The 27,957-nt window shown below is 44.2% G+C and overlaps 2 protein-coding genes and 1 pseudogene across 4 annotated transcripts in view; 2 read left to right on the top strand and 1 right to left on the bottom strand.

Moving 5' to 3' along the window:
• BZW1 (basic leucine zipper and W2 domains 1) overlaps window positions 1-27,957 on the top strand; it is a 245,153-nt gene that overhangs the window by 151,871 nt on the left and 65,325 nt on the right. The window lies entirely within an intron of this gene.
• ORC2 (origin recognition complex subunit 2) overlaps window positions 1-27,957 on the bottom strand; it is a 113,108-nt gene that overhangs the window by 58,128 nt on the left and 27,023 nt on the right. For all 3 annotated transcript variants that reach the window (XM_053472268.1, XM_053472265.1, XM_053472267.1), the window contains 5 exons: window positions 15,615-15,718; window positions 729-869; window positions 544-636; window positions 186-278; window positions 80-111 (listed from right to left, as the gene is read on the bottom strand). In XM_053472268.1, the coding sequence (XP_053328243.1) occupies window positions 80-111; window positions 186-278; window positions 544-636; window positions 729-869; window positions 15,615-15,708 (453 nt within the window). In that variant the 5' untranslated portion in view covers window positions 15,709-15,718. The remainder of the gene's footprint in view (window positions 1-79; window positions 112-185; window positions 279-543; window positions 637-728; window positions 870-15,614; window positions 15,719-27,957) is intronic.
• Window positions 9,662-9,780, top strand: LOC128502485 (uncharacterized; annotated as a pseudogene).

The following is a 27,957-nucleotide window of genomic DNA, read 5'->3' on the forward strand; positions in this document are numbered from 1 at the left end:
AAATAACAGGTTATTCATGGGACATTTTTTCAGTGCTGCACTACTGACATATAGTGGATACAAAAGGGTTTCTGTTTACCTTAGATGGGGTTTTGCTTGCTGATGATTGCCCTGTTGACACAATAAAATAATAAACGTGCGGAAAGTTTATATTTCATGTACAACCGTAAATGTGTATTACATACTGTTGTTGCTTGCAGGAGGACTGATTATTTCCTTAGGACTATGTGAAGTTGAGAACGTCACACTCTTCCCAGGAGTTCTCGCCATTTCTGAAGCTGGAAAATATTGTATTACTAAAAAGATACACTGTGCAACAGTCACGTTAACTCTGTATCAATAGAGAATATGGAAAGGTAACCAAAAATGTGACAGCAATTCAGCCAGACCAACTGTTCCAGAATATTTTTCTTCATTAAAGTGCTTGATGGTTGATGTGAGTAATCAACAAACTTACTGCAAATCTATACATTAATGAGTTGAGGCACATCAGAAAGATGTGACGGAAAATATACAGTTCTCTAAATAACATGGGTGTCTTACCTACTTGTGCCATCTTGTTTGATCGCTTAATTGTGAGGAAAGAGTACAGTTCACTGCCACCACCACCAGATCCAGGGCCATGTTTTAGAGGATCTACAAATTAGAAAATTCAACAAATCTGCCTAAAAAAACTGGAGCAGGCTCATATGAAGTAAGAACAGAAAACAGAAAGAGAATGGTGCTACCTTCAATATCTACACCCAACACATCTACATAATCCTGTTCTTTCCACACATCTGAGAGATCATCATTGAAGTCAGTCTTCTTAAATAACTTCTTAACACTGGCCATACGCTGAGTTGCAGCAGTATTTCTCACTTTTACTCCTAAGAAAAACCAAGACAAAAAGAGAGAGAGAACTGCCCCTTTAATAGTTCATAACATTAATAATACATTGTCTGTCACATGTCATAATTTTGTTGTGGAAATGAAAAATGTGATGACCACCAGACTTTGAATATGAAAGTTTACTTTAGATACTAGCCTGGTGGGCCAAATTTACAAATTCACACAATACATAAGTACAGATTGATACAAAGGAAATTAACGTACACACAGCTAACAATTTAAACCTACATAAACATTAATATGTAAAACATAAGTGGGTTTCGCCAATTTGTATACCCTATGTCCTGAAGGTGACACTAGCACAAAAACAAAAAATATAGCCTCTCATTACTCAATTAACTTGGTGCATGTATAGCCCTCGCACACCCAGTAGAATCCATTAAATATTACATAGATGTATGAATCTTAACAGTTTGTCCATAACCAAACATCCTTTTCCCATATAAAACAACATACAAATTTACACATGACTCCTACAGAACAGGATGATTGAATTACAACAAGGTCAAAACGGATAAAATAGGTAATGGAAACTAGGAATTGGTACATAGTTTGTATACCTCCCAACCCCTGGTGAATCAGGGAATTCTGTTTATGTGCAGACCCCGGATAACCAAATCACGGACACAGGATTTGCGGTCACAAATCGTGCTGTCCCGCAGAGGTTTAGCTCTGTGAGACAGCGGGATTGCGTGGCAAAAACAGGATAGTTAGGAGGTATGGTTTGATTATAAAACACCACCATTCCATCAAAATAAGAGAAACATAGAGAGTGACGGGAGATAAGAACCATTTGGACCATTTAGTCTGCCCAACAACAAAATAATAATAAAAATAATTATGCAGTGATGTCACCATCAGGGGAACTATTCAGTTCCAGCAAAAATGTATCATTATGAGCAAGTGCACTGTGTCTTCCCACAAATCCTGACATGGAAAGAGTTAGAATAAAGCGTTTCAAATACCCAAGGGGTATCTACTTAAAAAAAATGAATGGTTTGATGGGGGTAAATTAGAGTGCCCGGGTTCAAAGATAGGGCATAGGCACAGACTGACCAAAATGGAAAAAAGTGCACTTACCAATTGTGGTCTTTTAGCCCCCAAACAACCAGACAAACCCATGCATGGGGGTATCACTGTAATCAAAAGATGTTGCTGAACACATACTTTAGTGTTTGACAGTGACATATACCAGGAGCTGTAAATTCACACCTGGAGTACAATTTGTGTGAAAAAGGGTTAAAATACCAGCATTTGAAATACCTTAGTGTGACTAGTTTTCAAAAATAAATGGTTTGTTGGGGTGAATTGAATTAGCCGGCTTCAAAGATGGCCCAATTAGGACATGGGGGCAGTAGAACCAGATGTCAAAGTTCTAAGTTAAAAATTATGCACTTCCCAAATGTGGCATTTTACCTCCAAAACAATCTGCCAACCCCATGCATGGGGGTATCACTGTACTCAGGAAATGTTGCTGAACACATATTGGGGTGTTTCACAATGGCATATACCAGGAGATGTAACTCCATACCTGAAGTGGTAGTATAATTAATGCATGGAAAGGGCATTTGACATACCTTGGGATGTCTAGTTTTCAAAAATATATAGTTTGATGTAGGTAGGTTGTGCATTGGCTGGCTTCAAAGTTGTCCCAAATAACATATGAAATAGCAAATGCTACCTGTACTTATTGCACAATAACTTTCAGAAAAAAATCTAAAACATTTTAACACACAGCAAAGGCCCCTGGGAATCAGCGTAGCTAAATGGACAGACAGCATGTATGTGTGTGGGTGAGTGCAAGCTTGGGGCATGTGTGTTTTGGATTGGGGTATGTAAATGTAGGGGCGGGAGTCCCTAGGGGATAAAGGGTGCCCCCTGGGTGACCCCGGTCACTGCCACTTTTATCAGAGACGGCTAACAGTTTACCTGCTTGAGCTTTGGTGTATCCTCTATGGCCTGGAGTATGGACGTTGATTCGATCCTCGCTGCTCTCAGGGCCGGTGTGGACAAGGATGGTGGCAGGGCAGTTTGTGAGCAATTTAGCGGGTGCAGGGGCTCGTTACCAGAGCAGGAGTACGGATAGCGGGCCATGCGCACCCCGGGAGGCGTCTCCTCAGGGCGGGCAGCCTTCCACTGCACCGGCGTCGCCAAGATGGCAGCGGCGCGGGGCCTCGCAGAGGTCTTGCGAGGCTTCTACACGGCTCACGGGCGGCCGGATGAGGCTGCAGGAAGCCGCGTGGGAGCGCGCAAAGCGGCGGGTGGTGCGTCCACTACCCGCCCGTAGAGGACGTCACGGGCAGCGACGGCGGCTGCATCTATTGACAGGCGAGCGGCAGGAGGGGTGAGTGCGCCCGGCAGGGCTTTATGGAGGGCGGCTGGGGGCCGTGCGGGAGAGGACGACTCGGAGGACAACGGTGGGTCCTCTGGGGACGAGTTAGGGTCACCTCGGCAGCCCTCGGCCCGTTTACCTCCTTTGGGTACTGGGGGGGTCTTCCCTCCTGGGCTACGGCTCCTCTGGTGAGGAGTCTTTTTCTACCCCACTTCCCCCCTTTTCTACGGCACCTGTTGGTGGCTTTCCTGTGGCTGGGTCCCTGCCGGCGAAAACGGATATTGAGGCAGCATTTCACCTTCTTCCGGTTCACCCGGCGTGTCATCATTTGTTAGGTTGTTGGTTCGACGGGCAGTTTTATGTGGTTATGTGCCTCCCCATGGGTTGTTCCATATCATGTTTTAGCACGTTCCTGGAATGGGTTGTGAGGGAGGAGGCGGGTTTGGCCTCTATCTTGCATTACCTGGACGATTTTCTGTGTATTGGTCCCGGAACTTCTGGGGATTGTCTTCGTCTTCTGCGCACCGTGCAGGTTGTGATGCATCGTTTTGGTGTTCCCCTTGCAGCCGACAAAACGGAAGGGCCTACTACCTGCCTTAGTTTTCTTGGAATCGATTTTGAGGCTATGGCGTGTCGTTTACCGCTTGACAAGTTAGTTGATTTAACCCCTTGATGACAATTGCCGGTCCTGGCACGGCACGTAAAAGCACGTGCTTTACGACAATTGACGTGCCAGGACCGGCACGTCTTTAAACGGGTGCAGAAAGCGATCTACTTTCGCTTTCTGCACCCAAAAAACGTTGCTGAATGCCTCAACCTCGAGGCATTCAGCAACGCCGCGATCGGCACGAAGGGGCCATCTCTGGCCCCTCCACGTGGCGTCAACAACCGCCATACCCGGCGGACGCCCGTTTTAAAAGCGTTTAGGAGGCGATCGACGATCGCCTCCTAAACTTAGATGGTGTCGCTGGAATGCCTCGATCAGGAGGCATCCAGCGACACCAAACACTTACCTTTTGATGGGCTGTGACCGCTCCGGAGAGCGGTCACAGCCGCAGCTGCCGGTGATCTTCGCCATCAAGTAAGATGGCCGCCGTCCTTTAACAGGAACAAACAAATTTTCAAAGTTCGCTAGATGGTCCAGACCATCTAGTGAACTTTGGCTCCACTTGCAGGTTGAATACAGGTACTGCATTCACCATGCAAGTCAATGGAGCCCAGCTTTCTAATCACAGTGTGATTAGTAAAAATAAATTAAAAAATAAAATAAAATTGATAATTAGAAAAAAAATAGTAAAAAACTAGTAAAATGTAAAAATCATTTCCCACTGATGTCACTATCAGGGGAACCTCCAAGTTGAAAAAAAATGTAAAAAAAATGTAAAAAAAGACAAAAAAATAATATATATATATATATATATATATATATATATATATATAAATATAAAATATATATTTTTGTGAGCAGGTCCTAAAATTTGCATATTAGCTTAAAACAATTCTCGCATGGAAAGAGTTAAAATACTGGCATATTAAATGCCCGTGGGGTGTCTACTTTTAAAAAAGGTATGATTTGATGGGGTAAATTGAATGGGCCAGGTTCAACAACGTCCCAATTAACACAGGGGTAAGGATGGCCACACATCTAATTTCAAATTAGAAAAATGCACACGTACCAAATGTGGCCTTTTAGTTCCCCCAAAAAATGACACACCCATGCATGTGGGGTATCACTGCACTCAGGAGATGTTGCTGAACACATTATGGGGTGTCGTGTGACAGCGGCATATACCAGGAGCTGTAAATTCATACATAAAGTAGGTGTGTGTGGGAAAAATACACACACAAAAATACTACTGCAAACTTTGAAAAAATGCTGGTGGTAAAATGTGTGCATGCAAAGAGTTAAAATACCAGCATTTAAAATACCCTGTGGTGTCTAGTTTGAAAAATATATGGTTTTGTTGGGCACACTGAAATGGCCCGGCTCAAAGATGTACCAAATAGGGCATGGGCAGTGGATCCCCAAATGCCAAAGTTCAACATTGAAAAATGCGCATGCCCCAAATGTGGCCCTTTTGCCCCCAAACAGCCAGGCAAAATCATTCATGTGAGGTATCTATGTACTCAGGAGATGTTGCTGAACACATATTGGGGTGTTTTGTGATAGTGGCATATACCAGAACTTTTTAATTCATACCTGAAGTAAAATGTGTGTGGAAAACCAAATGCAAAAAAATGACTACCACAAAGTTTGACAAAGACTGGTGGTAGATATGGTGCATGGAAAGAGTTAAAATACTAGCATTTGAAATACCCTGGGGTGTCTAGTTTTCAAAAATATATGGGTTTATTGGGCACACTGAAATGGCCCAGCTCAAAGATGTACCAAATAGGGCATGGGCAGTGGATCCCCAAATGCCAAAGTTCAACATTGAAAAATGTGCATGCCCCAAATGTGGCCCTTTTGCCCCCAAACAGCCAGGCAAAATCATTCATGTGAGGTATCGCTGTACTCAGGAGATGTTGCTGAACACATATTGGGGTGTTTTATGATAGTGACATATACGAGAACTTTTTAATTCATACCTGAAGTAAAATGTGTGTGGAAAACCAAATGCAAAAAAATGACTACCACAAAGTTTGACAAAGACTGGTGGTAGATATGGTGCATGGAAAGAGTTAAAATACTAGCATTTGGAATACCCTGGGCTGTCTAGTTTTCAAAAATATATGACTTGATGGGGTAAATTGCATTGGCCGGGTTCAAAGATACCCGAAATGGCACAGGGGGGGAAGAATTACCAGATTTGGAAAAAATGGCTTTGAAATAGCAAAACGCTACCTGTACTTATTGCCCCATAATGGGTAGAAAAAAGCAAAAAAACATAAAAACATTGGGTATTTCTAAACTCAGGACAAATAGTAGAATCTATTTAGCAGGTTTTTCCATTACCTTTTATAGATGAGTAAAAGATTTTTCAACTAAAAGTTAGAAACAGTCATTTTTTTCTAAATTTTTCACCATATTTTATAATTTTTTTAATAGTAAATAATATGATACAATCAAAACAATGTCATCTAAAGAAAGCCCTTCTTGTCCTGAAAAAAACAATATCTAATGTGTGTGGGTTCAGTAAACGGGAAAGAAGAAAATTACAGCTAAACGCGAGCAGCGCAGAAATGTTAAAAAGGCCATTGTCACCAGGGGAACAAACAGTAAAATCAGCCTTTGTCACGAAGGGGTTAAAAGGCTTTGTGGCTCGGGTTCGGGGCATGAGCAAAGTGCAGTTGTGTCAGCTACAATCCCTGTTGGGGAAGTTGAACTTCACGTGTCGGCCACTCACCAAGGCGGGTTTTTGTCGTTTCTTGGGGGGCCGGGGTGCTGCTATCAGTATAATAGCGGGCAATGTAAATGGGGAGCGTCATGCCGTTTTAAGCACAAATGCTCCGGTTGTGGCGGAGCCCATCTTCATTCCCACTGTTTCAAGCAGGCAAAGGGAGGTGAGTGTCCGGATGTGGGATCAAAGGGCGAGGACGCCGGTGGACGTCGCCGCGATGCGCCCGTGGCTAAACCGGTATAGAGACCGTCGGGCCGTGGAGGTTTTGTTACGGGGGTTTTGGATTCCCTTTGTGGATGCCCCAAAAACGGTTACATTTCGTAATTTGTGGTCTGTTGCTTAGTTTCCTGATGTTGTGCGGGACAAATTACGTAAGGAGGTGATGTTGGGGCGCATGACGGGCCCTTTCGCCGTGCAGCCCCTGGCGAATTTGAGGGTGTCACCGCTAGGGATGGTTCCCAAGAAGGAACCGGGTAAATTCCATTTAATTCACCACTTGCCACACTACCTCCCAGATATGCCACATACCCCCAAATATGCCACTCCGCCCTCCCCACATATGCCTTATACCCCCAGATATGGCACTGTGCCCCCTGATATGCCTTATAGCCCCTGATATGCCACTATGCCCCCTGAGATGCCTTATACCCCCAGATATGCCACTCCGTCCTCCCCAAATATGCCATATACCTCCCCCAGATATGCCGTAGTGCCCTCATAGATTCACAGACTCGTTCACAGACCACTGACACAATACTTTTATAAATAAATACAGGATTAATCTTCATTCTCCCCAGGATTTAGATTCCCCTTGGTTTGCACCTTTACATCTAACTGCACCTTAAGTTAACCTTATTAAATTAATTAAATTAACTCTAACGAGTCACACGAGTCCACCAGCTCTGTAATGTCGTCAAGGAGGAGTGGAAGAGGACTCCAGTGGCAACCTGTGAAGCCCTGGTTAACTCCATGCCCAACTCCATGCCCAGTGCCCGAAAATAATAGTGGCCACACAAAACATTTACACTTTGGGCCCAATTTGGACATTTCCACTTAGATGTGTACTCATTTTTGTTGCCAAGGTTTAGACATTAATGGCTGTGTGTTGAGTTATTTAATTTACACTGTTATACAGGCTGTACACTCACTACTTTACAATGTAGCAGAGTGTCATTTCTTCAGTGTTGTCACATGAAAAGATATAATAAAATATAAAAAAAATGTGAGGGGTGTATTTACTTTTGTGACAACCCTTAACAACCCTTAAGACAACCCTTAACACTAAACGTACACACATGCAGGCAGACGCATCAACACATTTATATACTCAGACACAAGAAACACTCACACACGGCTTAGTAAGAGCCTTTCAAGTATATTTGAATATTATCATCTAGTGATTAGGAATACATTCCATTGTAACTCCAAAATTAGGAGTTAAAGGCTACTGATGACAAAATGATCCTATGGTCAAAAATTTACATTTTTTTAACTGCTGAGAAAACAGTTATGACAGTTTGAAATCTCTTAGATAAATAAAGACTCCAGGCACTCAAGAGTTCCAACGTCAGGCAGATTTATTGAGACAAAAACAATGTTTCGACCTCACAACGAGGTCTTTTTTCAAGTTTGAAATCTCTGACGTGTACATGCAAGTAAAAAAGAAAAAATGGTTCTGCACTCAACTCCCAGGAAGCTGGGTGCTAGCAGGAAAAAAGGGACAGCATAAACCCTCTTGAAGCATACAAAGAAAAGGAATCCCAGCACTCCAAACAGCTTCCAGTTTCTAGGACACTTTATTAAGCGAGAACAAACAAAAGCAACGTTTCGGCCAAACAGGGCCTTTGTCAAGCTAACACTTCACTCCAAATCACACCCTTAAGTAATGAGTATAATTCTATACAAACCAATCAGGTTCAGTAAAAAGTCACACCAAGTAATGCAAACAATTAGTGATAATTACATATCTTATTTAAAAAACAATCACCAAGTGATTTAAAAACATCAAATAATTAAAATGTTTACATCTACATTACACAATATACCGTATTGGCTCGAATATAGGCCGCACTTTTTTCCCCCACTTTAAGTCTTTAAAGTGGGGGTGCGGCCTATATTCGGGGTCTAGCGCCCGACGCCCGGGACATGCAGTCCCGGGCGCCGGGCAGGCAGCGGGGTTAGGTTACAGATCACCCACAGCGGTGCAGGGGACCTGCATCATACTCCCCGATATGCTCAGACAGCCTCCCCTGCCAGCACTTCCCACGGGGGGGGGTGCCGGCACGGGAGGTTGTCTAAGCGCATCGTGCGGACCGTCCGCACGATGCGTTTTACCTCTGCCCACCCCCGACTTACCGGAGCAGACTCCCGGGTGTCTTGCGGGGCCGGCGGGGGACATCTACGCAATACGCGTATGCAACTTCCGGTACCGGCACCGGAAGTTGCATACGCGTATTGCGTAGATGTCCCCCGCCGGCCCCGCAAGACACCCGGGAGTCTGCTCCGGTAAGTCGAGGAGGGGGGGACAGAGGAGGACAGTGGCAGCATATCTCGGGGGGGGGAGGACGACAGTGGTAGCATATCTCGGGGAGGGAGGACAGTGGTAGCATATCTCGGGGGGGGAGGAGGAGGACAGTGGTAGCGTATCTCGGGGGGGGAGGACAGTGGCAGCATATCTCGGGGGGGAGGAGGACAGTGGTAGCATATCTCGGGGAGGGAGGACAGTGGCAGCATATCTCGGGGGGGGGACAGAGTGGCAGCATGTTTTTTTTTTGGTGCTTTTTTAAAGAAAAGGGGGTGGCCTATAAACTGCACTTTTCACTTTTTTAAATTCATATGCTTAATATTTTAATACACTTAAATCTGCACTTTGTTCAGAATATGGACTAATTTGGGTATAGGGCAGTATGGGATGTGCTTAGTACTTTAATTGCATATTTACTCGTAGTATTTCTTCTTTTTCTCCCCATTTTACTTTATTGCTGTGGCTCTTTAATGTTATTAAATGATTGTATCTACATTATATGTACTTGGTCGTCCTGATGACCGTTCTGCTGATACACCTTCTTCCCCTTTTTGGGAGATTTGATGACATATGTTTTTAGACAATACCATCCTGAATGTGCCTGATCTCGTCTGATCTCAGAAGCTAAGCAGGATTGGGCCTGGCTAGTACCTGGATGGGAGACCGCCTGGGAATACCTAATCTTTTTGTTTTTGTTTCTTTGGCATGTCATCATGCAATCATATGGTTTGGTCTGGTCACATGATCAGACATTGGCAGAAGGGCAACAGGAAGAGATTAAGCTATGGAGACACAAGGTATTTACTTAGGATTCGATTAGTATGTGCTATTAATGTTTGATTATTCGTAATATACTGTATAATGTAGATTTAAACATTTTTATTATTTGATGTTTTTAAGTCCCCCCTCTACCCGCCCCCCCCGACTTACCGGACCTTTATTATCCACCCATGCCTCCCTCTCCTCCCATGCCTCCTGGTCTCGTCTCCTCAGAGGCTGAACCCATGCAGATTGGGTTCACCCGTCTCTCGGTAGAGGAGAGGGCATTTCGGAGGAGGGAGGGGCTATGCCTGTACTGCGGTAAGCAGAGCCACCCACTGAAGTCTTGCCCTATACGGCCAGGAAAGCGCTTGCTCCCAAGGTCCTGTCAAGGACAGATCTTGGGTGGGCTTTCCTCGTCCCCAGAACCTCAGATAGATAAACCGGTCATTACGGTTGTCCTCTCTTGGGTCGGTTCCTCGATAGTCACCCAGGCCCTGGTTGACTCAGGTGCTGCGGGCTATTTCGAGAGTGGCATCCCATTGCAGCCTTGCTCCTCACCATGGTCTATAGAGGCAATTGACGGCAGACCTATACAACCAGTTCTGGTTACCCATGAAACTGCCTCCTTGTCCATGGAAGTGGGGCTCTTCACCATGAAACCCTCCAATTTCAGGTGATCACATCCCCGTACTTTTCTGTGATCCTCGGATACCCCTGGTTGTGTTTCCATAATCCGGTTTTTGATTGGCACAAATCCTTTCATGATCTCCTCAGTGTGCGGCCACATGTCTCAGTAAGCCGGTGGAACTACTTTGCACTGAATCTCCTGCCTCACTTCCTGTGCAATACCAGGAGTTGTTATGTATTTGATAAGGTAAGGGCAGGTACCTTACCGCCTCATAGCTCTTATGATTGTGCCATTGACCTTCAGCCAGGGGCTATTCCTCCTAAGGGCCGCACCTACCCCTTGTCTGTGGCAGAGAAGAAAAAGGGGGGCAAGTTAAGGCCTTGTATTGATTACAGGGGTGTTAACTGTCTTAGTTAAAAATGCTTATCCCATTCCACTAATCACCAAACTGTTTGACTGCCTCAGAGGAGCTACGGTCTTTACTAAATTGGATTTGAGGGGTTTATAATCTCGTTAGGATTAAGGAGGGCCACGAGTGGGAAAACAGCCTTCAACACCAGAAGTGGACATTACGAATATGTCGTGATGCCCTTTGGGCTATGTAATGCCCCGGCCGTTTTCCAGGAGCTAATTAACAATGTCCTACGAGATTATTTGCAACAGTCTGTGGTGGACTATTTGGATGATATTCTGATTCATTCTCCTTTTCTTAAGACTCACTGCTCTGATGTTACCAGAGTCCTACAGAAGCTCAGAGAGAATGGGTTATTTTGCAAGCTGGAGAAGTGCGAGTTCCATATGCAGCAAGTAACCTTTTTAGGATACGTTATTTCGGATAAATGGTTTGCCATGGACCCACAAAAATCGTCTGCAGTTTTGGAATGGCCACGTCCACTGGGGCTGCGTTCCATTCAGCGATTCTTGGGCTTCACCAATTACTATAGGAAGTTTATCAAAAACCTTTCCTCTATTGTAAAGCCCATCATGGACATGACCTGGAAAGAGGGTAACCCGAACTGTTGGTCCTCTGTTGCCGCCAGGGCATTCGAGTTACTAAAAACCACATTCGCCTCAGCTCCTATTCTGATACACCCCAACCCTGCACTGCCTTTTGTACTGGAGGTCGATGCATCTGAGACAGGAGTAGGCGCTCTTCTGTTTCAACGTCCTAACCCGGAGAGTACCCTGCACCCTTGTGGGTTCTTTTCTAAGAAATTGTCGCCGGCAGAATGTAATTATGAAATTGGGGATAGGGAGTTGTTGGGCATCATTCTGGCCCACAAGGAATGGAGACACTTATTGGAGGGTACCAGTGTTCCAGTCCTCATCCTGACAGACCATAAAAGCCTCATGTATCTCTCTGAGGCCAAGAGGTTACCCATTGACATAGTCTCGGATGGCAGGAGCCAGTTTATATCCAGGTTTTGGTGTGCCTTTTGCGCTCAACTAGGCATCAAACTGTACTTCTCCTCAGCCTACCACCCACAGATTCAGCATGCCCTACGTAGGTCTATGGAACAGCAAAAGCTCCAGGCTGATTGTAGACGATTGCCCGCACCCTCCTACCAGGTCGGGGAGAGGGTTTGGCTGTCCTCTTGAAACCTAAACCTCCAGGTCCCTACTCCGAAACCGGCTCCACGCTATATATTGGTCCATTTCACGTCTTGATCTCCCTCTTAATATGCATGTTTCCGTGTTCCATGTCTCCCTGTTGAAGCCTCTGGTGTGCAACCATTTTACCATGGTTCCTCCTCGTCCTCTTACAGTTGACAACCATGGAGAATGCGAGAGCCGCAGGATCCTAGATTCTCGTTTGTTCAGAGGTCGACTCCAGTATCTTGTCCACTGGAAGGGTTATGGACCCTAGGAGCATTCCTGGGTTCCCTCCTCTGATGTTCACACCTCTGCTCTCCGCAGGGGGTTCCGCTCTGAGTACCCTCTCCCACGGGGGAGGGATTTTTAAGGGGAGGGTACTGTCAGGGTTTCCACCCTGCCCCCGCTCCACTTGCTTCTCACATTCAGCCTCACCTCAGCTGAAGTAATTCGTTCTTAATTACTTCTCTGGTTTCCTGTTCATTGGGCAGCCCCTCCCTGCTAGAGTCCGGTTATTTAAACAGCAGTACTTCAGTGTCTCACTGCCCTTGTGTTGGTCTCAGACTCTCCAAGTGCATTCTCCAGCGTTCCTGCAGTTTCCTGTGTATGACTCCTGGCTTGGCTGATTTCCTCTCCGGTTCCCGAATCCTGCTTTCATCCCTGACTCAGTTTGACCACTGGTATCCTGACCTCGGCTTGTTTGACTTCCTGATTTGGCCCCCGACCCCTGGCTTGGATTTTTGACTACGTTTTATGGACATTATATTTTCTGCACTTTATTATTTTTTGTATTTTGAATAAAGGCGATTGCACCACATTTCTGTCTCCATCTGGTTTGTGGTTCCTGACAAACAATCAGTGCTGCAAATGCAAATAGGAGTCCACCTACCTTGAACATTGCTTACTCACCTGCCCCAAGAAGGTGAGCCTATTGATAGGTGACATGTTAGGTCACAACCCCCTTATTATAACTTTCAAATCTTTGATGGGAGTGTATGATGCATTTAACATTAAGGAGAAATATAAACTCAACTTAATAGATCACTTAATTCTCATAGCAGTCAAAACTATTTTAGACCACTGGCTAAATGCTTCCGTTCTTCCCTTACATACTGGAAAAACCAAGTCACGAAAACACTGCTCTTGGAATGAATCTTAGTCCTACAAGATAAGGAGAAGCAAGGAGAAAAATTCTTTGACATTTGGGAACCGTACATAAACACACTTTCCCCTAGATTACACCAACAAATTATCTTGGTCTTTACCCACACAGCGTGGTTTTGCTCTCGAGTACTGACATCTTGTTGAGGCTCCTTGTGTTAGCTGACGCTTCTCGTAAGGTACCTTCCGTTGGGCAACTCTCTAATCAAACCAGCTACTTAAGGTTTTACGTGAAAATCAAACCAGGGCTTGATGATGTGTGATTTTCTCGGTCACTTTAGTTATGATTTATTGTTACAATTACAACATCCTACCAGTGTTTATCTCTACTACACTGTCAGGTTACCTCAATGGGTGGGAGGCACACACATGCGATGGAATGGTGACAATCAATTTATGGTTATAACTTGCTCTATTTCATCGCTTTGTTTCTTTTTTTTATTGTTTTGTTTCTTACAAATTATAAAAATTGCAAGAAGGCAACTTAAATTTTTTTTTTCAAGCAACCCGGTATGATAATGCAGTTTATTAAATATCATATCTACTGATGTGAGGCTGTCTTACTCATTCTGTATGCTGTTTAATTTGAACATGTAACTGTATACCATGAATTACTGATATATTATACATTCTTTTTGTGCAAACTATGTAGGGTAAATAACAAAGCACATGTCCAGTCTTCAAACAATAATGACATTATGCAGAGCTAAAACTCTCATTCTGCCAAAAAAATGTCTGCTTCTCATCATTACTCTGGGCTCCAGGTGCCACAGACAAGGCTGTGTGCACCAGATTCTTGTCCAACAGGTATTTCTCCAAGGTCTTTAAAACAAAGGCTTGAAGATGACAGCTATGAGTCACAGCCCAAGGCACCACAAGACAATCTGCTGTCAGATCCATCAAGCCTCAGTCTTCTGATTTTAATGTAATGATTTCTGATAACTAGATGGACAATTTGACTCAAGCCAGCATAAGCAGTGTCCTCTCTGTCCCCAGAGGACAACTTGAGGTAATACCATTATCTCTAGATTGTAAGCTTGTGAGCTGGGCCTATATCTAATGTATCAGTTTGACTTTGTCATTTCTAATTTTTGTCATACTCTTTGAATATATGCACTGTAAGTAACCTTGTGTATATTATTAGGAGTATGGTTAATGCAGGGCTCGACAAATCCCAGGCGCAAGGTCGCCATGGCGACAGAGAATTTTGTCCTGGCGCCTAGGTTTTGTCAGCCTCTTACATCCAGAAAAAAATGTGGATGTAAGAGGCTGAGTCACCACACGGGGGAGCTGCTGCTTCTGTCTGCCCAGGAGTCTGGGCAGACAGCACAGCCACACAGAGCCCGCCCCCGAGCCTGAGATCACTCCCACGGAGTGAGCCTGTAGGCTGAAAACGCGGTTGCTGCAAAACCAGCAATCGTGTTTTTAGCTGCCACAGGCAGCTTCAGGGAAGGAGGTTGTGTGTTGATTGGGTCCCCACACAAGTGTGGGGACCGGACCCAACACCCCCCAGCTGCCTGACCGCTCCATGAGAGCGACAGTGCAGCGTTAACCCCTTCAGTGCCGCGATTGCGGCATTTAGGGGTTAATTCCCGTTTTGTACGAGGCTCTGCTGCTGGTGGTCTGCCTGGAAGTCCAGGCAGACCAGGAACAGCAAAAACGAGCCCCCACATGCACTTTGATGATTCCTGTAGGCATGGAAGCCTACAGCAGTCATCAAAGACTCCCCTCCCTGCAATGGCAGGTCTATAGACCAGCAATTGAGTCCCAGCTGCCAGAGGCAGCTTCAGGGACAGGGGAGAGGGTTCTTTGGTCTCCACATGAGTGTGGAGACCAGCCCCAACACCCCCCTGCTGCCTGATCGCTCCATGAGAGCGACAGTGCAGCGTTAACCTCTTCAATGCCACAATTGTGTATGACACATTCGTGGCATTGCAGGGGTTAACATTTGTCCCCACATGCTTGTGGGGACTAAATATCAGTCAATGCTGTGCTCCAATGGAACATCAGCATTGAAAGAGTTAAAAAAAAATCAATAAAAAAAAAACAGCACTGACCTGAAAGTCCAGGGTGCTTCCAGGTCAAGCGCTGTGAGTTTAGTAAGTGGGCTGATGATGATCAGATCACTCCTGACCAAGTGTTAGTTTAAAAAAATCCTGGCTCCTAACTTTTTTACCTGGCGCCTAGATTCACAACAAATTTGTCAAGCCCTGGGTTAATGGCAATGTTGATTAAAGTTACTTTAAATGATTTTTTTTACTTTTGTTAGTATAGTCAGTTGATCTGCCACATACAAATGTGCTGAGACCTTCACATATCTACAAAGACACCAACTCCTTAATGGATCAATGAAACAAAACATGGATAAGAAATTTCCATCACCTTCTTGTTTGTCACTGATGTGTTCCACAACATCTTCATCAGGCACAAAGTGCACATGTAGTCTCTTCCTCTCTCTAACCGTTTCATAGCTCATGTTCACCTTTCTGAAAGAAAAAAAAAACTAAAGTTTAATAAATTATATAAAAAGATAATACAGGTAGCAGATTTCTTACCATAAATTCTCCCCCTCCGCCAGCAACAGCAACTCCCCAGAAGTAGCAAACTAGACACAACAAAGGGAGGGAATCATGTGCTTCCGCTTAGTGTTGGGTAAAATACATTTACGGTAAGAAATTTTGTCTTTCTTCTTCCCCCAAGCGGCACCGTTACTTGGGATGTAGCAAGATAAGTTAAGAAGGGTGGAGAGAGTGCGTAACTACTGCCTGCAAGACCTTGCATCTTAAAGCAGCGTCCTCAGAGGCCTGGATGTTCAGCCTGTAATGTTTTGCAAATGTAAGTAGAGAGGACTGTGTGGTGGCTTTGCAAATCTGGTCAGGTGAGGCAGCCAGAGCTTCTGCCCGGGAGATGGCAACAGCTCTAGTGCAACCAGCCGTAACAGAGAATGGAGGAGAGCCCTTCCAAAACATAGACATAAGAGTCACCCTTAGTTAGGGGCAATCTGTGAGAGCTTATCCAGAACCAGGTTGAGGTCCCGAGAAATTGACAAATTTCCCAACTAATGGTTCTTGAGCCAAAGAACAGTCTGCAATAGAACTAAAAGCAAAAACGAGGACTTAAATTGTTGACAGTCTGAGACCTCCTTGATATCCTGTTAGTAAAAATTTTTGAATTTGAGGAACTGAAGCTTGTAGAGGGGATATAGCCAAAGGCAAACGCCATCTAGAAAACGCTTCCCAAATCCGGTTATAAATAACGGAAGTAGACAGCTTTCGAGACTGCATAAGAATTTCAATGAGATCAGACAAGATCCACTGATCAGCTGTCAACAACCTATTACACAGAGGACTTCCGGATATTCTAATATGTTTTCCGACAGGGGAAGTCTCAGGGGAAAACCTTCCCTCGGATAGAAGGAGAAGATCGGTGAGCAAAACCCTCCGGGGCCAGAATAGCATTGGTGTGCCAAATTTGAGACGGATTTCTGCAAATAGTTTTTGCTGAGCTCCCAGTCTCTTTAGGAGAGAGCCTCTACTCAATCCGTCTGCCAGGATATTGTGATGACCTGCAATGTGAATTAGGCCAGGAAATGTCTTTCTGACCAAGCCATTATTCTTGAGCACAACTGTCCCAGGGAATTGGATCTCGTTCCCCCTTGCTTTGTTAAATAAGCTACAGCTGTAAAATTGTCTGAATGGACCTGCTCCAGAAGGCCTTTGAGAAATGGACAGAACTGCAGAAGAGCCATCCACACAGCTTTGAATTCCAAAAAAATTGTTGTAACCGGGCCCAAGAGTCATAATATTAAAATGCACTAGACTGTGGTAATGTGACACCATAGGTCTTGATGGATGGGCATACCTTTTTTGAGGTGAGCATGCACTAGCCACCAAGCAAGGATGTCCTTGGTATGTGAATAGTCTTTACCAAAGGACTTACCGTGAGGCTGTCTGTCCTAAGACTTTAGGATTACAGTTTGTAGAGGCCGCATGTGAGCATTTGCCCAAGGGACCCCAGGAATGGCAACCACCATAAGGCCCAATACCGTCGTGGCCTTTCAAAAAGAGCAACAGGAACAATGAATTGGGCTCCAGACTTCTTATTTTGTTGTTGGGAAGAAAAAATTTTATTTCTTTGGAGTCTACCCACATAGCTAGAAAACAGATCCTCTGGGAAGGAATGAGAGAAGATGTTTTTGAGGTTTCCAAGGAAGCAATGGCCACTGATATATGTAGACTGAGCAAGAAGCTGAAAGAAGCCTTTAATGAACCAATATAATGGGACAATGTAAACACCTAGTGACTGAAGTCGGACCGTTAAAATCACCACGACTTTTGGGAAGACTCGAAAGGAAGATCCCAAAATTGGAAGTGTAGAATGGAGGATCCTCTCCGAATTGCGAATTTTAAAAAATCTTCTGGAGCAAGGATGAATAAGGAAGCAGAAATTAGTGTCCTTTAAATCCAGAGACCCATATAATATCCTTGATCCAAAAGATGAGCCACTGAAGTGTTCCCTTTTCACAAACTTGTTTACTGCAGATAGATCTAGAATAGGTCGAAAAGTCATGTCCATTTCTTGAACCAAGAAGATTCTGGAATATGTGCCTGTGCCTGTTCCTGTTACTACCCATGGTACTTGCTCTACAGCCTTCTTGTCTAGGAGTTTATGAACTTCTAGCACAATGGCAACTGTTTTCTCTCTGAATCTTCCAAAATATCTTTTGGAGGAGGACTGCGATGAAGGGGCCTGAAATTGACGAGATGATCTATCCTCTGTCTTGTACCGGTAAGAGGAGCAAAAAAAGTTAGCATTCCTAGACCTCTTCCTATCCTGTGTGCCACATCTGCTGACCAAGCTTTAAACCATAGGGCAACAACCCCATAGATTAAGCAGCTAGATGAGTAGCCTCAGAAAATTACCGGCCAATTTAATATTCTCTCTCTCTCTTTTTTTTTTTTTTTTAAAAGTTGGTCACTGGGGCACAGGAAGTCAAAACATCTTCAAGTTGGGCTAACCAGATCTGTTGAACCCTAGCAACTGTGGAAGCCATAAGCAATAGTTTGCACTGAGCACCTAAGGCCTGATAAGTACGTCTTAAGGCACAATCCACTTTTCCTATCCATGGTGTCTTTTGGCCCTGAGGAATCTTCAATAGGGATCGTTGTGCTTTACTTAAACAAGAAGGAGGACCTTTTATTCTTCCTTATCCAACAAAAATAAAGGTTTAAAATGTTTAAAGACCAAAGTCTTCTTGTCAGGACATTTCCATTCCAACTGCATAGTTTCTTTAAGCCCTTCAGTCCCAGGGCTTTATTCCCCTTTCCTGCAAATAGTGTACCCATGTAAACTATATAGTTTTTTTCAAGGAAAGAGAGAGGGCTTTTGATACCATAGTTAGATAATTAGCTGAAAATTCAGGATGAGAAATTTAGTTAAAAACGTGCGAAAATTCTCACAAAATTAGATAAAATGATGGAAAATCCCCTCCAAATGTATCAATTCAGGTGTCCTGATTTCAGAAATACCCCATTTATATAGATTTTACATACTTTCCCAGCACTTATAGGAAACATACTAGAAGGTGTACATTATTCTTTACAAAGCCGTAGAATTTTTTAGACAAGGTATGATGAAATTGCAACTATTTTTAAACAAATAAATCAAAAATACCAACAAAAGTATATATTTCTGTAAAGCAGAGAACCCAGACTATACTATAAGGGATATCTGGGCACTCTTCATGCAGCTATGTGGCCAACAATCACAATCAAAGGTGGCCGCAGAAATTATTTCCTGCACTTTTTCCACCGACAATTATGTGTTGCTTAGATTCTTTTGCACATGGTATGTCTTATGAAAGAAACCCGGGCAACATTGTTTAGCTGCTTCTCCCGATTACGAAATTTCCTCACATCTTTAGTTTTCTTTTCTTTCTAGAGGGCCATATCCATCCCTCACATACAGTAACCTACAGGGTAGGATAGGCTCAAAGGGTTTGGGGGTTGTGAACAGGGGCAGGGGGTTATACCTTTTAGATTTTGTGCTAGGGCAGTGGTTCTCAATCTTCCTAATGCCACGACCCTTTAATACAGTTCCTCATGCTGTGGTGACCCCCAACCAGTGTTCCCTCTAAGCTGTGCGCTTGTGCGCGCACATAGCTTTCAGAAGGAGCGCACACGAACAATAATTGTGCGCACAAGCAGTAGCGTACCGAAGGGGGAGGGGCGGTCCGCTACTGGTTGTGCGCACGGCACCCCTCCAGAGATGGACAGTAAGGTCCGCCGCTAGAGGAGCAAGCTCGGTTGGGGAGATCAAGGATCTCTCTCTAACCGTCTTTAAAAAAAATCAAGGGAGCTGGAGGTCTGTTAATGCAGACCTCCGATCCTGCTCCCTTTCGATGCGCGCAGCAACTGATGCTGTGCCTCGGGATTTGATGTCATATCCCGGCGCACAGCACTGAAGCCACGCCCACCGCCTCCACTGCAAAGGAAGGAGAGGACACAGAAGAGGAAGAACGAAGAGGGGGAAAGGTGACAGGTAGGAAAACATTCTGTGAGAGTGAATTAGTAAGTGTGTGAGAGTGATGGGTGTTATGCTGTAGTTTAAACTGAATGTTCGTGAATGAGTGTGTGTGTGTGATAGCATGGATGTGTAAGCGTGTGGGGGGGGGTAGCATGGCATAGGGAGGCTGTAATTATATTCCCATCATCAGTGGCGGAACTACTACAGTGGCGGAGTCCTGCCAGTCAGGGGGGCCCAAGGGATGCCGAGCGGTTGCTGAAAATGACCGCTCGGCACCTCTTGGGCCCCCCTGACAGAAATCCAGGACTCCTCTGCTCCCCACCGCTGCCGCAGCGCTGCCCAGAGTGCAGTGTTGGGAGCGTGAGGCGTTTGCCTCGGGTGCCTGCGCTTCACGCTACAAGGTCATTAATAAATATATTAAAAAGAATAGGACCCAAAACTGACCCCTGTGGTACCCCACTAGCAACAATCACCCACTCAGAGTATGTACCATTAATAACCACCCTCTGTTTCCTATCACTGAGCCAGTTACTTACCCACATACACACATTCTCCCCCAGCCCAAGCATTCTCATTTTATGTACCAGCCTTTTATGTGGCACCGTATCAAATGCTTTGATATACGACATCCAGCGATTCACCCCGATCCAGTCTTGAGCTCACCTCCTCATAAAAGCTGATCAGGTTAGTTTGACAGGACCGATCCCTTGTAAACCCATGCTGATATGGAGTCATACATTAATTTTCATTGAGATACTCCAAAATAGCATCTCTTAGGAAACCCTCAAACAGTTTACACACAACAGAAGTTAAACTAACAGGCCTATAATTCCCCGGGTCACTTTTTGTCCCCTTTTTGAATATTGGCACAACATTTCCTATACGCCAATCCTGGGGAACAGACCCTGTCACCATAGAGTCCTTGAATATTAGAAATAGGGGTCTGTCTATTACATTACTTAACTCCCTTAGAACGCGGGGGTGAATGCCATCTGGACCTGGTGATTTGTCTATTTTGATTTTTTTAGGCGGCACTGCACTTCTTCCTGGGTTAGACAGGTGACATGTACTGGGGCATTTCTCTCATCCTGCTGTATATTACCTGGCATTTCATTTTCCTCTGTGAATACAGCGGAGAAGAATATATTTAATAGATTAGCTTTTTCCTGATCCCTGTCTATAACTTCTCCCTCATTACTTTTTAAGGGGCCAACGCTTTCATTTTTAACCTTTTTACTATTTATATAGTTAAAGAACATTTTGGGGTTTGTTTTACTCTCTTTGGCAATGAGTCTGTCTCCACTTTTGCTGCTTTTATCTGATTTTTACATATTTAAATTTTTTCCCGATAGCTTTTTAGTGCTTCCTCACTGCCTTCCTGTTTTAGTAGCTTAAATGCCTTTTTTGCCATTTATTGCCCCCTTTACATTTTTATTTATCCACATTGGTTTTCTCTTGTTCCTGACTCTTTTATTCCCATACGGTATGTACCTTTCACAGTGAGAATTTAAGATATTCTTAAAAATCTCCCATTGAGTGTCTGTACTCTTGTTTTTGAGGACATTTTCCCAATTTACAGTGTTAAGGGCTTCTCTTAGTTGATCAAACTTTGCCTTCCTAAAGTTCATAGTTCTTGTGGCTCCTCTAAGAGTTCCCTTATTGAAGGACAAGTTATAATGTATTATATTGTGATCACTATTTCCTAGATGCCCCCTGACCTGCACATTAGTTACTCTGTCAGGTCTGTTGGTTAATATTAAGTCCAGTAGGGCGCCCCCTCTGGTCGGGTCCTGTACCATTTGGGACAGATAATTTTCCTTACTTATAGTCAGAAACCAGTTTCCTTTATGAGATTCACAAGTCTCGGTTTCCCAGTTTATGTCGGGATAGTTAAAGTCCCCCATAATAACCACCTCATTGTGACTTGCTGCCTTGTTTATTTGCTTTAATAATTGATCTTCTGCTGCTTCCATTATATTGGCTTATAGCAAACCCCGATCAGTATTTTATTATTTTTCTTTCCATATATTTCTACCCATAATGACTCCACATTATCATTTCCCTCACATATATTCTCCTGCAGTGTGGCCTTTAGGCTGGAATTTACATAAAGGCAAACTCCTCCCCCTTTTTGTTTTTTTTCGATCCTTCCTGAATAGACTATAACCCTGTATGTTAACCGCCCAGTCATAGCTATCATCCAACCATGTCTCTGTTATACCCACCATGTCATAATTTTCTTCAGACATTATTAACTCCAGTTCGTCAGTTTTATTGGTCAGACTTCTGGCATTAGTAAGCATACAATTTAGAGGTGTATGGTTTTTTCCCTATGAAGCCTATCCCTATTAACTATTCTAACCCCTCCCTCCGCTCCACCCCCAGGTACATTTATAAGCCCCAGCTCTCTATCTACACTATCTTCCCCTTCTATATTGTAGTTCCCCCCCCCCTTTCCCTAGTTTAAACACTCCTCCACCCTTCTGGCCATCTTCTCCCCGTGCACAGCTGCACCCTCCCCATTGAGGTGCAGCCCGTACCTAACGTAGAGCCTGTATCCGACAGAGAAGTCGGCCCAGTTCTCCATGAACCCAAACCTCTCCTTCCTACACCAGCTTCTGAGCCACTTGTTTAGCTCCCTAATCTCCCGCTGCCTCTCTGGTGTGGCACGTGGTACAGGTAATATTTCAGAAAATACTACCTTGGAGGACCTTGCCTTAAGCTTGCTACCTAAGTCCCTGAAATCATTTTTAAGAACACTCCGCCTACCCCTCTCTTTGTCATTGGTGCCAATGTGCACCATGACTGCTGGGTCTTCTCCAGCCCCTCCCAGTAATCTGTCAACCCGATCCGCGATGTGCCGAACTCGAGCGCCAGGCAGACAACACACTGTTCGGCAATCCCGGTCTTTGTGACAGATCGCCCTGTCTGTCCCCCTAATAATTGAGTCCCACACTACCAGCACCTGTCTGGCCTGCCCTGCGCTCCTCCTTCCCTCCTTACTGGAGCAGACACCCCTCTGGTGGTCAGAGGCAGTGACTTGCTCCAGTACTGCTAACTCTGAACTAACATCCCCCTCATCTGCCAACCGGGAAAACTTGTTGGGGTGTGCTAGATCAGGACTAGCCTCCCTGGCGCTTTTCCCCCTACCCCGCCTTCTAACTGTAACCCAGCTAGTTGCCTGACTGTCCTGTACCTCCATCCTGCTATCCTTCCCCACCTCTACCCCCAAGAGAGCTTGCTCAGTGAGCAGCAGACTAGGGCTGCAACTAACGATTATTTTAATAATCGATTAGTTGGCCGATTATTTTTTCGATTAATCGATTAATCGGATAAAAAAAAATGAATGTTAATTTTTTATTTATTTAAAATAATTTACTAAACAAATGATGTTAAATACAAACAGCAGAATAAAAAAACTTTGATAATACATTTCTTGTCTTTATTTCCCAACCAGCCCAGGCTTGCTACGCTGCCTCCCAGACATGCCATGCTGCCCCCCCACATATGCCACGCTGCCTACCACAGCACTCCACACTGCCTCCCACATATACCACACCACGCTGCCTCCCACATATGCCACTCCACGCTGCCTCCCACATCTGCCACTCCACTCTACCCCCCACATGCCACTATGCCTGATACGCCTTATACCCCCTGAAACACCACTCCATCCTCCCCAGACATGCCACCCTGCCCTCCCCACATATGCCACGCCAGGCTGCCTCCCACATCTGCCACTCCACAATGCCTCCCACATATTCCACGCTGCCTCCCACATCTGCCACTCCACGCTGCCTCCCACATCTGCCACTGTGCCTGATACGCCTTATATCCCCTGATACCCCACTCCATCCTCCCCAGACATGCCACCCTGCCTCCCAGACATGCCACTTCTCTACCCCCAGATATGCCACTCTACCCCAGATATGCCTTATACACCCTGATACACCACTCCGTCCTCCCCAGACATGCCACACTGCCCTCCCCACATATGCCTTATACCCCCAGATATGTCACTTCACTGCCCCCAGGATTTAGATTCCCCTAAATTAACCCTAAACTCCCCATTAACCATAACTGCCCCTAAATTAACCCTTAACACCCCCTTAACCACAGCATCCCCTAAATTAACCCTAAAGACCCCATCAACCACAGCATCCCCTAAATTAACCCTAAACACACCATTAACCACAACTGCCTCAAATTAACCCCAAACACCCCATTAACCACAGCTGCTCCTAAATTAACCCTAAACACCCTATTAACATAACTGCCCCTAAATTAACCCTAAACACCCAATTAACCATAACTGCCCCTAAATTAACCCTAAACACCCCACTAACCATAACTGCCCCTAAATTAACCCCCACCTCCCCTTTCAGTAGCCCAAATATATATATATATATTACATACATATATACACATATATGTATATATATATTATATATATATATATATATATATATATATATATATACACATATATACATATACTTACAGTTAGATGAGTGTCACAGCCATGTGGTTCTGGCCTGGAGAAGGAAGGGGCGGGGCCAGTTGTCACAGTGATTACAGGGAGGGGGAGTAAGTAGGAGCTGCTGCTGTGAGACGGTGAGTCAGACTAAACGGATTATATAATGAGGGGGATTTTTCAGAGCGTTTGCTCTGAAAAAACCCTCATTATATAATCGATAATAATCGATTCAACTAATCGATAATGAAATTCGTTGCCAACGAATTTCATTATCGATTATTATCGATTTTATAGATTAGTTGTTGCAGCCCTACAGCAGACTCCTCTCCAAGTTGTCAATAGATCTCAGTGTTGCCAGTTGCTCCTCTAGACTCAGGATTTGTGCTTCCAAACGAGCAACCCGCACACATCTCGCACAGCAATACGCACCCTCGAAGCGCTGATCAAGGATTGCATACATTGAGCAAGATGTACACGTGACCGCATTGTCAAACATGGAGGACATCTTGGCAATGGGGATAGCTCAAATAACTGGCAAAAACAGACAGTAAGGCGCAATATATATATATATATATATATATATATATATATATATATATATATATATATATATATATATATATATATATAATATGGAATCACAAGGATTTATACTTTACCCTCCTTCTTTGCTTGTAACTCCTCACTTAGAGATGTCACTTGGTAGATTCGCCCCAGCTCAGGATTCGCTTGTGTGTCCAAGCTAAATGCAACGGCAAAAGCCAAGCAGAACTCACAGAGCTGATAGGTGTTATGCTGTACCACCGTCAGTGCGTGCCTCAGTATATAGTGATAGATGTTCTGCTGTACCACCGTCAATGTTTGCCTCACTATATAATGTTAGCAGTTATGCTGTACCACCGTCAAGGTTTGCCTCAATATATAATGATAGCAGTTATGGTGTAACACTGTCAATGTCTGCCTCAGTTTATAGTGATAGGTTTTATGTTGTACTACCGTCAATGTCTGCCTTAGTAAATAATGATAACAGTTATGCTGTACCCCTGTCAATGTTTACCTAATGATAGAAGCTATGCAGTTTTAAAGTGTGTGTGTGATCCACGTACAGGATCCACCCCAGGTGCCAAATACTCTGTAGTAACTCCGAGAGATCACCCACATGTATCCTCCTGTTGTCCCAGGAATCACTTCCAGCACCAGCCAGCATGCGCACCTTGGAACCCTGCTATGTGTACCCAATAAGTAGACACAACTACCTTGAACTGAGTACAGCAGGAATGAACAGTTTTTTGTTGTAAAACATAGACTCATATCCACAGAACTTCATTAACATAAATCAACATTGATAAACAGGTACATGTAGACAACCCAACCTTTAATCCCCTGAATATCCCCCTGGTAGCCATCCTCTTAATGGGATTACTTTACACAATGGAGTTCCTGCCTGTTTGGCAGCCAGGCTGGAGCCATCTCTGAGTACTTTGGGCTCCTGTATGACAGGTCATTCTGTCACAGTGTTATTAACCATGAGCAAGCTATACCAAAAATATAGAACAACAACTGAAATGTAACATTTGCAGAAGCATATTGTGCGCACAAAATTTTGGCTCTGGGAAAATATTTGCACAAGAGAAATTTTCTGCGCACGCCACCTAAGAAAAATTACAGGGAACATTTCCCCCAACCATAAAATTATGTAATTAAATATTGTGAAATATGTGTTTTCCGATGGTCTTAGGCGACCACTGTGAAAGGGTCATTCGACCCCCAAAGGGGTAGCGACCCACAGGTTGAGAACCACTGTGCTAGGGCAATGGGATGTAACGTTTTTTTCTTTTTTAATTATTATTTTTACCTTTTTAATATTTTATTTTTATCAGTGCAGTATGGTTAGACGCCCCCTTAGGGACCTTTTGAGCATGTTATTAATGCCAGTGATGTCACAATGACTTCACTTAGCTCACTTTATTTTTTTTTTTTTATTTATTGTATTTGTGATTTTTTTTATTGTTAAAAAAAAATCACTTTTTTTTTTTTAATCTTTTCAGCTTGTGAGAACTCTCCTCCCTGCGATCCCCCTGTACTGATCACACTGTGATCTCCATGCAAGTCTCCATAGACTTGCATTGGGGATCACAGTGTCCGTGATCAGTGCGTCATCGGAGCGATCGAATATCCCAGTAGGGTCTAGACAGACCCTGCAGGGGATAGGATATGATGACTTTCCGGGCGACGCCAGCAGTGACGCGACCTGGAAAGGAATGCCCGATCCTGCAGGCACTCGCTTTGTGGCACTCGCACCGGCAGCCTTTACAGGAGATACTTTAGGAGAGGTTCAGACCAGCCTTATCTCCTGTGCAAGGATGTTAGGACGTACCTGAGGGCTTTACTTTACAGGTACGTCTATAGGGGACTGAAGGAGGTTAAACAATGGATGTAAAGGAAATACTTTAAATACAATTTAAAAATAATTTAAAAACAGCCCTTAATACATTACACAAGGGCAAGTGTATAAATAGCCCAAAAGGAAAACAAATGAACAGAATACAACACAACACAATGGCAAGGAGCATTCCGTTCATCCAAACACAGCACTTTACTGCTTCAGGGATCGCCTTTGGCTTTTAAAGTCTAAAAATTTGCACCAAAAATTGTCTGTTGATGTCACCAGGGTGCGCCCACGGGATGCTACAGTTGATGCTACAGAGTCATGCACGACTGCACATGCGCCTGAACTCCACCAACTACATACAAATGGCGGACATCTTCGTTTAAGACGGGAGTGATCAAGGACTCCTCGCTGCAATCGCCGGTGTACCGGTGATAGTGTCCCAGCTGTCAGAGGCAGCTGCAGGGACAGGGGGAAAGGGTTCTCCTGTCTCCACATGAGTGTGGAGACCAGCCCCCACCCTCCCCTGCTGCCAGATTGCTCTGTTAAGAGCAATCGTGCAGTGTTAACACCACTGCGGCATTACAGGGGTTAATATTTGTCCCCAAGCTTGTGGGGACTAAATATCAGTCAATGCTGTGCTCCAATGGAGCATCAGCACTGAAAGACTTTTAAAAAATGTATTAAAAATATAACAGCACTGACCTGAAAGTCCAGGGTGCTTCCAGGTCAAATGCTGTGGGTTTGGTAACTGCAGCAGTCAAAAGTGGGCTCATGATGACCAGATCACTCCTGGCCAATAGGAGTGATCTGATCATTATGGCAGCCCCTGGATGACCCTGCCCCAGAAAGAGAGAGGGTCATCCAGTATAATTAATTAATAAAAAAAAATACATAATTACCTGATCACTTGTCAGTGACATTTTAAGTCACTGATCATTGATTAGTCTCCCTGACCGATGTTAGTGGCCTAAACGTGTCACTTACAAGTGATCTGATTAAGAAATATTTTTTTAAAAAAGTTTAAAAATTGAAATGCACACGTTCCAGTTTTGACTCCACAATATCGGAGAAACATGACCTATCTATGCATGTGGAGTATCGCTGTACTCGGGAGGGGTGCTACTGAACACAAATCAAGACCTATTTTGTTCTTTCACATATCCAGTTTTTTTTTTTGGGGGGGGGGGGGGTTTGTATTTGGAAGGCGCCGGTGTGGGACAGGCTGCATGGGACATGTCAATATGCCACTAACTAGATTCCTTGAGTTGTCCAGTTTTTGGAAATATATATTTTTGGGGGTTAAATTAAATATTTGACGTCTACAGTGTCTC

This window comes from Spea bombifrons, chromosome 7 (genome assembly GCF_027358695.1).
Source record: "Spea bombifrons isolate aSpeBom1 chromosome 7, aSpeBom1.2.pri, whole genome shotgun sequence".
In the NCBI taxonomy this organism is placed as follows: Eukaryota; Metazoa; Chordata; class Amphibia; order Anura; family Pelobatidae; genus Spea; species Spea bombifrons.